The sequence below is a fragment of the Hemitrygon akajei genome, chromosome 19, assembly GCF_048418815.1.
Source record: "Hemitrygon akajei chromosome 19, sHemAka1.3, whole genome shotgun sequence".
Classification (NCBI taxonomy): Eukaryota; Metazoa; Chordata; class Chondrichthyes; order Myliobatiformes; family Dasyatidae; genus Hemitrygon; species Hemitrygon akajei.
The window spans coordinates 22,665,535-22,678,736 of NC_133142.1; the positions used below are offsets into that span (position 1 = coordinate 22,665,535).

Genomic DNA, 13,202 nt, shown 5'->3' on the forward strand with positions numbered 1-13,202 from the left:
TAAACATTCCTGCACATTATTATTACATGTATACAAAATTATGAGGGGTATAGATTGGGTAAATGTAAGCAGGCTTCTTTCCCCACTGAGGCTGTTCATACAAAGTGAACAGTCAGCTACAACAGTTCTGAATGGTACAGAGATTGGTGGCTTTCAAATGAAGCACTTTAACCTGTGTACTGGACAAAATTAATACACTCAAAATAAATATTAATATCCAAAAAAAGCTCATAACAATATCTTTCCTGGAATTGTTTTTATCAATGTAACAGCTGTAAATTGATTTATATAATCAATCATAGCAGTTTGGCTTGATTGCAAAGCCATCGTCGTATTCAATGATCCTCTATTTAGCTTTGATATAATATTTTGAAACAGAAGGATGTATGTACATTTCTTACTTCAATTTTAAGCTCCTCGAAAGCACAGCTAATCTTTGCTCCTCCTCCCCACCTTGTGCTCCACCTTATGATGGCAAATTCATACACAGTATCCTTTGTTAGCTTTTTATGGGGTTTGCTAGAGCAAGTATGCTACCATATTTTCTGTATGATATTTCTATTAGCTGATGTAGCACAACTGTAAAGGGGTAAGATGCACTGTATTATACCCCAACCTCTTGGGCATGCAATCTTCCATTATCACAAGGAACAGTAGCCTACAATTCAAAACAAATCTGAATAAGCCTACTGCAATTCTAACAGGTAACTTGAGTGACAGGCCTCCCTTTTAATGAAATAGCTTAATCTGCCCCTTCTTTCAATTCATTTTTTGCAGATCCTATCTGTTAAACAAAATAACCTATATCCTTGACTATCAGAATCCAGAACAGGAAGACATAAAATTAACTTGTGTATATTTAAATTTTACTCAGTTAATTCAGTTATTAAATCATAGCTAAACTATTTAGGATAATTAAAAACTTTTCCCCATATAATAGAAAGTGAGAATCTACTTCACGAAAATGCTAAGAGAACAAATATTTTCATGGTAGAGACAACCACTTACTTGGGCAACTGAATTTTGCATGCAAAACAATAGGATAATTCAGTAAGGTGTTAGTGTGGTGTATAGGGTCTTTACCCAACCCAGCAAAAGACATAATACTAGAAGAAAGTTGGTAAAAAAAAAGATGAGTTTAAAAACAACCCTCAAAGGACAGGTTGAGGCATGGCGTTTAGGCAACAGCCTGTTCCAGACAAAATGTTTTATTAATACATTCAAAAGATGTAAGAGCCACAACTGCAGGCATTTATTTCTAAAAAACTATTAAAAAATATAAAAAGGAAAAAGAAATGTGGGCATTTATTGCACATTCCCAAAATCCCTGAATAGTACAGCTTGCTAATTCAATCTCTTAACAAGAAATCTGTGCGGGAACACATTAACAGGTGGAGTCTGAGACGATGGCCAAGTAGAGCTTTGAAAACAGCAATGGTAAATAGTGGGTAGGGAGTTCAATCTTCTCAGTGTTTAACAGAAATAAAGTGGCACCCTATTGAAAAGTGAATATCAGGAAGTATGTCAAAATGGTGACAGTTGCCACTACTAAGAAGAAACACAAGAGGCTGCAGAGCCTAACATTCAGACCAAAAAGCAAGCTGCTAGAAAAACTCAGTGGGTGACGTAGCATCTGTGGAGGTAAAAGAATTTGCCACAGCTTAAAAATTGTACTATGGTCCTCCAAATAAATAAGTAATTTTTCTGTGCAGGTGATAGCTATGGTTATCTCAAAATTTTGTTGACAAATCTGGTTGCCCTGTTTAATTTTCCTCAATCCTTTCTCACTTGTTGACTTTTAAGTGCTGTTTCCTTTGTCCACCATCTACCACCTTATGAAATTGCTCTCTTCATTTAATCCATCATTTGTACCTCCATCCACACATGTGAAGCATAAGTAAACACTCTTGATGCTTGGAGACTAAGATGATCCTTTCTGATGCTTCCAGTCATTTTGGTAGTCCAAAACCTAAAGTGACTGATTGTCATTTACCCTGGGCTCTCTCTCAAAATTAAAAAAAAGAACAATATTGAATACTTAAAAACAAGAGAAAATCTGCAGTTGTTGGAAATCCAGCATTTTGTGTGTGCTGCTCTGTAAAATGTTGTCTTCGTTCATTTTTACAATATCCAACATGTTGAAAGGTAATAGATTTACTGACAGGTATTGTTATCTACTCGGTCCTTTCCACGCCTTGCTGCTTCTTTAGTATTTTGTCTGTTTTTTCATGAGGCTGAGTTGCTAGCTTGATGCTCAATCCAGCACCAATGGAAAGTGTGCCAGGGACTGATCAGATTCGAACCCAAGACCACTCGCCTTGAAGTCCGGTGCAGATGCCACAACACCACAGGCCGGCCTATTATGTTGTTGGGTAAGAGTTTAAACTAATATGAAGTTTCTCTAGAAGTATTTCCTCACCAGAAGATTTTTCTATATCTACAATATAAGGTATACAATATTTTTCAACATTGTTTGATCATTAAATTCTCAGATCTTGATAGCTATGTCTTTCAAAATCCCTCAATAAGCTGTTTAACGGTGGTTTTGGACGATAGCCGTTGTATGTGATTACATCTACTTCCCAATAGTCTGTATTGATTGTCTATCCCTTGGGCCTCTGTTATGCAATTTTAGCCACTGTCTTCATAACAGCAGACAGAGCTTCAGTAACCATTAAGTTTGATCTTTGGTTATTAATCAATCAAGGAGAAAGAATGTCCGGTGACTCACCATTTGTCTGCTTTAGACAAAATTAGTAACCTTAAATCATTTATAAGGATTCTGCAAATCTAACATCTGAACCATCTTTGTGAAGCAAGAACCGTTTCAGATTTCTATTTTTCTTAAATGCTCACTTGAATATTTCTGAACACAAATTCAAAGATTCAAAGTACATTTATTATCAAAGGATATTTGCAGTATACAACCCTGAGATTCGTCTTCCCACAGACAGCCAAGCAACAAAGAAACACCTTGGAACCATCCAAAGAAAACATCAAACACCCAACGGGCTCAAAAAAAAACCGAATTGTGCATATGGCAAAAAAAGAGCAAAAAACGCAATATAAAACATTAAACGACAAAGACTAGGAATGTACGGTTTAGTTCAGTTCAATTTAGCACCAAGTCATTCATTAAATGCAGGCTACAGAGGCAGACTGCCCTGAACAAAATCACACAAAATAACATAAACTACAACATTCATTCCACAAACTGTGTCAATTAAACCTTGCCCAAGATCCAAGTCTCTGGCACCATCCTTCCAGCAGCATCGAGCGAGGGGGAGAGAGAGATCGATCAATCACGGGCACCTTCCTCCAGGAGCAAGGGAGGGACTGATCAAATGTAGACACCTTCCCTCGGCAACAGCAAGCAAGAGGGAGAGCGATACCGGTCAAACACAGGCTGACGGCCATGAACACCTGCTCACCTCCTGCTCTTGTCCTCGTTGATTTCGATCTTGCCTGACGCGTTAATTGGCAAGAAATGGAGTCGATCGTGTCTCCAGGCTTCTTGGCTTCCAGGACGCACTGAACTCCCTTGGAGACAGCAAACAGCCAGCCCACAAACACACCATCAAAATGTAAATCACAGGTTCCAATAGTAGCAGAATCATATTTGAAAGAAGAGAGTAAAAGGTGTTGTCTCATGAACTGTCTGAAGGACATTGCCTTTTGGTGGCATTGCTTGCTGGAAGCCATCTTCTTCCAACTACAACTTCTCCACCACAATACCCTGTATCCAGTTGAAATCTGCCCCCCAAGTCACCTTTCTTCTATTTTGACTCTAGTTAAAAACCTTTTTTTTTAAAAAGGGAAACTGCTTCTTTGTCCTCACACTGCTTCATATGGCTCAGCATACAAGATGCATTGCACAGGGTAAGGAAGAAAATGAAAGCCAACCCAAAGAAAGCAACATTTGGAAAGAACAAATGAATTAAAATAAAAAGCAAACAAAACACTTAGCTTTACTTACCTTTGAAATAAAGGTCAGCAGCTCACTTAAGTGAAAGGGATTGGTGCTTATTTGGCAGCTGCGCCCTTGAACAGACTATTAAATCCACCAAATTATACAAACAATCTGTATGGAGCTGCCCAGATCGGTTTGATCTGACGTTGAGTAGGAGATCAGGTGTGCCTGTGTATGACCTCCATGCTTCTAGGCTGTGGTGCTGCAGTGTGGACATCCAGAACATGCTGCCATGTACTGTAGTAATTCTCCACAAAACTCTGGCTTGCTATCCGAGTGATATGGCCATTAAATTCAGGACATTGTCACCAGCCACAAATCTTCAGTCACCAGCCAACTTAACACTGTTGTTTTGCTCGAATTAAATATTATTTATAATCTCCAACAAGGGCTTCATTTGATTTCTTCAAATTTATCCAATAACAGATCCCACTGCATATGAAAGGCCTAGGGGAATAAATGGTTATCCAAATAGGTCTTCATGTCCTGAATCATAGTTTCAGCTGTTTTTCAAATTATGGTACTGTCTGTACTTTGAGCTTAAAGTAATTATACGGTATGACAGTGCAGCATGCCTGATTTAACTTTTTGAAAGAGATATGCCTCACTTTTCAGCACAGATCCCATAAAACAAACAAGTATTGCTTCCTTTTTCTACATAAGATATCCTTGAAGGTTGGATGAATCATAAAAGATCTTAAGGGTTTTACTTTGGGGGGAAAAAAAGTAAATCTTATTTTTTATGGTTCTAACCACATTCACGGCTTCTATAGCTAAACATCTGTGAAATCCAAACTGCCTAATTTACAGCTGTCGCTGAGGTCTGTCCTTGAGCAGGCTATTAAAAGCAACAAATGTGACACAAATGTTTCAGTATACTATCAGTATGTTAGGTAATCAAAACCATTCTATATTAACATGGCAAGGAAAACCATGTGATATAATAATCTGCAGTTGACCAGTGGGCACCAATTAAAACAAACTGTTTTTACTCATTTGTAACAAAGATACCAGTGAGAACGCTTCCTCATCTGAGCTACCAAGAGGCGACTGAGTGTGCAATTCTATTGACCCACGTACATCAAAGTAACTCACGAATACAAAATGTCTCCTCTTTTGGAATATGTACAGCAAGGCTCTACTCCATTTTGAAAAGTCAGCCCCCTCCTCTGATTAGTGTTAGTTCACTGCTGAAGACAATTGCACTTTAAAAAAAAAGACACTTTTTTGCCAGAGGCCCATTCTGCTCAGCGTCATGAAATGCCTCCTGCTGCAAGGCTAGTTGGACTGAGAAACTGGATTCAATCATCCCCAAAGCCTTAAACCTGGTTGGTATTAAATGACCTCAGAAATAAACAAGTCTTAGAGCCATGCACGTGGATAATTCTTTTAAAATGGTGCACAAATATCTGGATCAATTTTACTAGAAGCACCTACAAGAAAGACTTTAATGGCAGCCGTACATATTTCTGAACTTGATCTGCTAACCCTCAGTAAGACAAGTCTACCTGGTTGCAATTACATTCCTATTTGCGGGAGCTTGCTGTACGCAAATCAACTACCAGATTTCCTACATTACAACTAAATACACCAAGCTGATCACATTGGTTTTTACATACTTCGGGGCTCTTTGAAAGAAGCAAAAAATGGATTATACATGCAACTTTTTAAACTAAAACAAAGTACTTAAGTGCACTAAATCAGATCCTTATAACAAAAGATATTCTGCCACTTTTACAGAATACAAACATGTTTTACCCTATCCAAATGTTGATTAGTTCAGGTGGTGTAAAATATTATCATTCTAACTGTGTAAGATATGGCTTATTGATCAACTTGTTCTGTTTTAAAGAGACTAATTAATACTATATGTTGGAGAACTGTAAATGTTAGTGAATGCTGACGAACAATTTTGGGAGCAGTCTTGGAGCCCCAGAATCAGCACAAAGACAATGCTAGTTAAAGTCTCAGCAATATTTAAGGGACTGCACTGTAAATCCATTAGAATAATCTATGCCAAATAATTCAACACTTGATCCTGTTTCTAGTTAAAGTGATGATGTTAAGATGATTTACAGTTACATAGCTCTCAGCATTTGTGTATTTTTCTGTTATTGTTCAGGCTATTGCAATTCACTTTTCCAAGCTAATACTAATTCTGCTGGAAGGATAAACTTCAATTACTGTAAATAGGTTCCAACCTGCTGGCATGAATATTGATTTCTCCTTCTGGTAAAAAAATTGTTTTCCCCCTCCCCGTCCTATTCCCCACTCTGACCTTTAACTGCTTCTTTCCTGCCTATTACTTCCTTCAGGGTCCCCTCCTCCTTCCCTTTCTCCGATGGTCCACATTCCTCTCCCATCAGTCTACTTTCTCTCCAGCCCTTGACCTTTCCCACCCACCTGGCTTCACCTACCACCTTCTAGCTATCCTTCCCCCCCCACCCTTTTTATTCTGGTGACTTCCCTCTTCCCTGTTCAGTCCTGAAGAAGGGTCTCCGGCCAAAATGTCAACTGTTTATTCATTTCCTTAGAAGCTGCCTGACCTGCTGAGATCCTACAGCATTCAGCATGAGCTGCTTTGGATTTCCAGCGTCTGCAGACTTTCTCATGTTTATAAATAGGTTAGTGCTTTCTCTTAAAATAATGAACCAAATGAATAGATGAATAAATTATTTAATCACGCACCCTAAACCAACAGCAATATGTTGTTCTTTTGAATCTTCTGATGAAGTATTACTTACTTCAATCAGAAGTGCACAATAAAGGTCTTTCTCATGGGAAGCTAAGGGAGATGAATTCTGCGCACTCAAACACATCTGACTAAACTTATTCACAAACACTTATTGTTTCAATGTAGGTGTCACACACACTTTCTTCACTAAATTTTATGTCAACAAAGGGACCTCAACCACTTGTGCATGAATAATTTGAAATCAATGAATGTAGAGCACATAACCAAACATACTGACTCACACAAAGAAATCGCACACCATTGCAGTGCCTCAGGAAATTCCTAAACCTGGCGATCTCATTGTAAATTTGTCTACATCAAGTAATGCACATCATCACTTCAGCTCCACAATGTCAAAATCATACAAATTCCATAAGGATGTGAAAAAAGACACTAATAAATACACTTGTTCCATTCAAAGCACTTCTAGAAAATGTTCATTGAGAAAATTCCAGGAAGGTAGGTGTAAAATGGTTTAATAGGTGAAATTCAGCAGTGTGGTTTAAATTGCCTAAGCTTGTGTATCAACCAATATGGCTAAAAAATCATGTTAAATTGACTTTAATTCCACTTTCAATTGCTCTGAATATTTTGGCAATAACAACTTTGCCTGCTGACTGAGTTAAATATTGCATATTTTCAATCTTCAATTCCAGTAAAAATAAAAACTGATATATCTGCTAAAATACATGGAATGAAAGGAAAGGCAGTAGAGCAGATAGAAGATTTACAAATAAATTTGTTGTCTCAAGTCAACATGACCAGAAGAGGAGGAGAAAATATTAATTATTGCAAAGTAATACAAATACTGCCATGATGTACCAGAAAGAACATTTCAATTTTAATGCTGAAATTAACTTATCTTTAGTAAGATGAAAATCTGTTTTCTCCAAGAAAATAAGGATTAATGATTTTTTTAAGAAGTAAAAAGTAAAAGTTGGCAAAATACAAGGCATCCAGAAGATTCTGCTTTATGAAAATAACCTGAGGCCTAATGAGCTGTAGGACATAATGTAGGCACACCATTTTCCACCTAAAGGTCACTTTCCTCATCTATGCTTTGCACTGTATAAAGAACACCTTAGCGAATAGATCAACAGATCTCAGCAATAAATAGAAGATTCTGCCTTATTGGATCAAAATCACAAACCTTCTGGCATAAATTTTGCAAAATCTAAAACAAAGCATTTTTAAAGAAAACAGAACATGCACTTTAATGTAAATAATGGTACTCAAGTGAGAGTACCAGCTAGTTCAAATACAGGTTTGTACAATACAACTTATTTATGGACAAATTATCAAAATTTTATTCATTTCTTTTACCACAATCAGTCTTATTGCAAATTTTGAGCCTTTGTTATCAACTTCACTCCAAAATGCTCAAGAAAATAGCTGCTATCATATTTAAATGGAATTAAACTTGCAAATAATATAGCTAGTCAAGTCTAAAATTCGAATCAGCATGGACTAGCTAAAGGCATGATTATTCCAGACGGAATACTTTGTTATGAACTGCATGTAAGCTGCATGCTATTACCACATGGTGAAGCTAGAAGGCATCCTCGTCATGATTAGTCAGGGCACAAGGTCCAGGACTGTCTTGTAACTCCACCCCTTACCCAAAAATTCAGCTACTGGGTTTTAATCACCTTTCGCTGTTCTGTGGTTATGAACAGCATATAATGCTGAATGGCATTTAGTTAATACTTCCTTTAAAAGCTATCAAGCAAAAAAAAAGATATTGTAAGACTAAGTTGAATTTCAATCACATTTGCATTTCAAAGATACTGAATCACTCTAGTTGAGACCTCACTAAGTGACACATTTACCTCAACAGTATTTTCAAAACCACAAAAGGCAAAGGATTGAATTCAGATGGAACAGAACTCCTGTAAAAGACTTTTAAAAAGAATATTGTGATAATTTATTTAATTGCCTGGGTGTAAAAATGAGTCTTCAATTACTTGGAGACAAGGCTCCCAGTGCAGAAGTACAGCTAATTTCATAACTTGAAGCTGGAATTTAACTGACTGGATGAATAATTCAGTTCAACAAGGAAAAAAAATCATAGTTCATAAAATTTTGAACAAAATGTAAAAGTAGAGACAATTTTTAACCAGTTTATCATAATTTATCTCTCCTTGTTGCAATAAGCTTTCAATGATTTGCACATCGGCACAAATACACACAGCAGTCAAGCATATAATTTTCAAGACAACTGATAAGTTTGCAACTTCTAATCAATCAGCAGACACCACCTTAAAACAAAAAAAACAATACTCTCCATTTAAGGATTCTCCAGAATGAATTTATGGATGTAGCACTGTAAGTGGGATAATCTGAAGGTTTAAAGAAAGAAGATTTGAACCCACTAATTCCATCAATATATCCAAGGCATTGAGAGGAAACTAGAGGCTTTTGCATCTGCAGCAAATTTGTGGTATTTATATGCTTTACCATTCAAAAAAGAACACACATGGAAACTACACTTCAAGAGTGCACTCATAAAATTCCTGCACTTTTCCTGAGCCCAGGAAGGCTAGACAGTTTTCACCCCCCCCCCCCCCCATTTCGCTGGCTTCCAGGCTTAATCCTCAAAGGGGTTGTACATTACTGTACAAACAAAGTACAAACCGCTGAGTGAAGCGGCCAAGATGGAAGTGGCAGACTTTGGAAATCAGAGAGGATCTCACATCAGCTGGTGTCTGGATTGGAGACTTCAAAGGCGCGCGGGGGTGGGGGGGGGGTAGCTTTACCTCTTAACAACTGGATCGAGTGACCCAGTGAATTTACCACAAAGAGGGGTTCAAATGGAAGCGACTGCTCAAAAAAGGACCGTCTTTACGATGCAAAAGTTTGAGGGAGATACCTCATTCTTTCAAGACTAAACGCTGATGCTAATATAAACTGGGTTCGTCAATTTGGCAGAATGTTACAGGTGGCGATCAGTACAAATGTACTTTTGAAATAAGACAGCGGCAAGCTCGCAGTGCTCAGTACAATACTTGTCAACGTGGTTTCTCGCACTCAGAAGTCTATGATAAAACGAGCCCGGCTTGAAAGTCAGCACAGAACAGCCGCCACCAAACACAGACACAGGATCTGTTGCTTCACCATACCTCGATCTCTTTAACTGAAGAGCTGACAGTCTGCACTTCCAAGGCACAGTTCGTCCTCTTGGCTGCGATACAATACGGGTAATCCTTGGCCACCATGGTGGCGACAGGGGTCGAAATCTTGGCGTTCACAGCTGATGATACTGTAGATCGAAGCACAGAGGCCAAGTTGGGTCTCGCAGCCACTGTGCTGCCCAGCTCTGCGCCCCGTCGACTCCGCTCAGCTGGCCGCGCCGCTGCCTACATACCCTAAATTGATGCTCCTGGCGATCGACTGCGGCAGCGGAAGGCATCGGGTGCCGGGTTAAGAGCAGCTGCAGGACGGGCACGTCAGTCAACGCGGTCAGCCCGCCCACAGGCAAGAGGGAGGCGGAGGCACTCGCCGCGATGGAGCAAGGCACCGAAACACACTGGGCGGATGGAGGAAACAACGCGAAATTTCCGATCAAGCCTCTGCTTTTTACACCTCACCCCCAACTCTGCTGACTTCAGTTTGATCGCCAGCCTTCTGTTAACAAACGGGGGATCCCTAAATTAGTTGTTTTTGTTAGGTTTGTTGTCAACATTTTTTGAGGGCGGCTTCTATTTTTAAAGAAAAAAAATCAGAGGTGCCCACCCGTGAGCTTTCCCTAACCCCGAGATGCGCAAATTCGCCCAGCGGCAAGAATTGTGAAATGGGTCCAAGCGAAGTTTCCGCACATTTGATCCACACCAGCACCCTCCATCAAAAGCAATTCAAAACTTGGTAGCTGTAAATCTGTGGGTTCGAAACTGTTCCAGCGTCTTTATGGCTCTCTTTGGCACTACGTTTACATTTATATATTTTAAATATATATACATTAATATATACTTTTAAATATCTGTATATTTCTTATTGTGATTTATGTTTTATTATGTATTGCTACCGCAAAACATCAAATTTCAGGACATCTGCTGGTGATATTAAACTTGATTCTGATACCGCTGCGATCTAAATCGATTCCATCACCGAGTTGCAAGACGACAGGAACATTTCCATCGTCTACAGCAGGCTGAGATTTGAAAGGGGAAAATCAGTCAAAATCCCTGATTGCTATTCCATATGATGTATTGAACGAGGACAAATTGAGTTCTACTCAAATCCACAGCAACTGAACCGCTTTTATTTTAGGTTTTTATTATTTTTGTTATTGACTCAGCTTTGTTCCGGGGCCAGCAAGTGAGAGGACAAATTTCACAGGGAGGTCAAACCGTCGTCTTTGACCCGTCTTTTCCCAATCCAAAAGTCTTTCAAAAAGATATTGCTTGTCAGATCTTTGTTTACAGAGTCATAGAAAAGTACAACACAAGAACAAACGCTTCAGCCCATGTTGAACCATTTAAACCGCCTACTCCCATCGACCTGCAGCCAGACCATAACCCTCCCACCCCTCCCATCCAAGTACCTATCCAAATTTCTCTCAAACATTGGAATCGAGTTCACATGCACCCTTGCGCTGGCACCTCATTCCACACTCTCACAACCCTCTAAGTGAAGTAGTTCCCCCCACCCCATGCTCCCCTTGAACATTTGACCTTTCACCCTTAACCCACAATCTCTAGTTGTAGTCCCACCCAACCTCTGTGGAAAAAGCCTGCTTGCATTTACCCTATCTATACCCTTCATAATTTTATATACCTCTATCAAATCTCCCCTCAATGAATAAAGTCCTAACTTATTTAATCTTTCCATATAACTCAAGTCCTCCTGTCCTGGCAACATCCTTGTAAATTTTCTCTGATCTTGTTAAAACTTATTTACATCTTTCCTGTAGTTTGGAGACCAAGACTGCACACAATACTCCAAATTAGGCCTCACCAACATCTTATACAACTTCAGCATAACATCCCATCTCCTGTACTCAGTACTTTGATTTATGAAGACCAATGTGCCAAAAGCTTTCCTTACGAGCCTTTCCACCTGTGCCACCACTTTCAATGGATTATGGACCTGTATTCCCAGATCCCTTTGTTCTACCACACCCCCAGTGCCCTACCGTTCACTATGTAAGATCTACCCTGGTTGGTCCTACTGAAGTGCGCACCTCACACTTGTCTCCATTAAATTCTATCTGCCATTTTTCAGCCCATTCTTCCAGCTGGTCCAGATCCTACTCTGATAAGTCTTCCTCACTGTCTAGTACACCTCTAATCTAGGTGTTATCTGCAGATTTGCTGATCTAGTTAACCACATTATCATCCACATCATTGAAAGGACAAATAACAACAGACCCAACACCAATCCTGCTGCTCTCCACTTGTCACAGGCGTTCAGTCAAAGAGGCAGCTATCTACTGCCTTTCTCTGCCTTCTTCCATGAAGCCACTGACTAATCCAATTTACTACCTTATCTTGAATGCCGTGCGACTGAATTTTCCTGACCAACTTCTCATGTGGGACTTTGTCAGATGCCTTGCTGAAGTCTAGGTAGGCAACATCCATTGCTTTGCCTTCATCAACTTTCCTGGTAACTTCTTCAAAAAATGTTATAAGATTGGTTGGACATGATCTATCACGCACAAAGCCATGCTGACTATCCTCAATCAGCTCGTCTGTTTCTTATCTGAATCTTTCTGATCAGGTGCTCGCTACTGCTGGAACACTGAAAGGCACTTGCAGATATACAATTAATGCTCTTTGTAACTGATAATATTATTCCTCCTCAAAGCCTTCCCAGTATTTGACATAGTTGTTTGCACACCATTCTCTGCTCCTTTAAATAAAGTGGGATTGATCTCAATTTGTTCCAAACTCACCAACGTCTTGTTGTCTTTCTTCCTTAATCTTCAGCAATGTCTTCCCTTTCTACTTTAACTTCACCATCTCTGAAGCTCTCCAAGTCCAGCCTTTAATGTTTTCATTAGAAGATCTCATCTGCAGTCAAAGAGCCAGCTTCCCCACATATGCAGATGAAGCCATTCACTTTTCTTGATCCCTCCTTCACCTCTCAGCTGCTAGTCATTTTATTCAATATGGAGTCTTGAATCAGCCACAATTTTATCCACAGACAATACCAAACCATCAACTTCAGTCCGACTACAAAGTCTGCTTCCTTGCTCCTCTCAGCCCGCTAGAACAAGCTGTTCACAGCCTTACTTTCCCACCCAACTCCAGATTATCTCCCCCACAATGAAGTCTGCTTCAAACTCCAGTGTCATCTTCACCATTACTGGTACTGAGTCCTCAGCATAAGCTTTGTCCAAATGCCTTCAACCCTCTAGTCTCCAAACGCTAAGTGTGTTTTTACACACTTAGTAGAGGCCTCTTGACCCAAAAAGCAGAGCAGCAGAGACAATTCAGCGATGAATGATAACTTTAATGATAGACAACAAAAATAACAACCCATGAAGGGCCACAAAATGAG

General features: G+C 39.4%; 1 protein-coding gene across 3 annotated transcripts in view; it reads right to left on the reverse strand.

Annotated features, from left to right (window-relative positions):
- Positions 1 to 13,202, reverse strand: part of arhgef3 (Rho guanine nucleotide exchange factor (GEF) 3) — a 248,945-nt gene that overhangs the window by 25,386 nt on the left and 210,357 nt on the right. Inside the window, exon 1 of one of the 3 annotated variants that reach the window (XM_073072232.1) lies at positions 9,824 to 10,312. The exons of the other annotated variants lie outside the window; for them this stretch is intronic. Coding sequence (XP_072928333.1) covers positions 9,824 to 9,919 — 96 coding nt within the window. The 5' untranslated portion in view covers positions 9,920 to 10,312. Of the gene's footprint in view, positions 1 to 9,823; positions 10,313 to 13,202 lie in introns of those variants that run through there. 3 annotated transcript variants of the gene reach the window in all.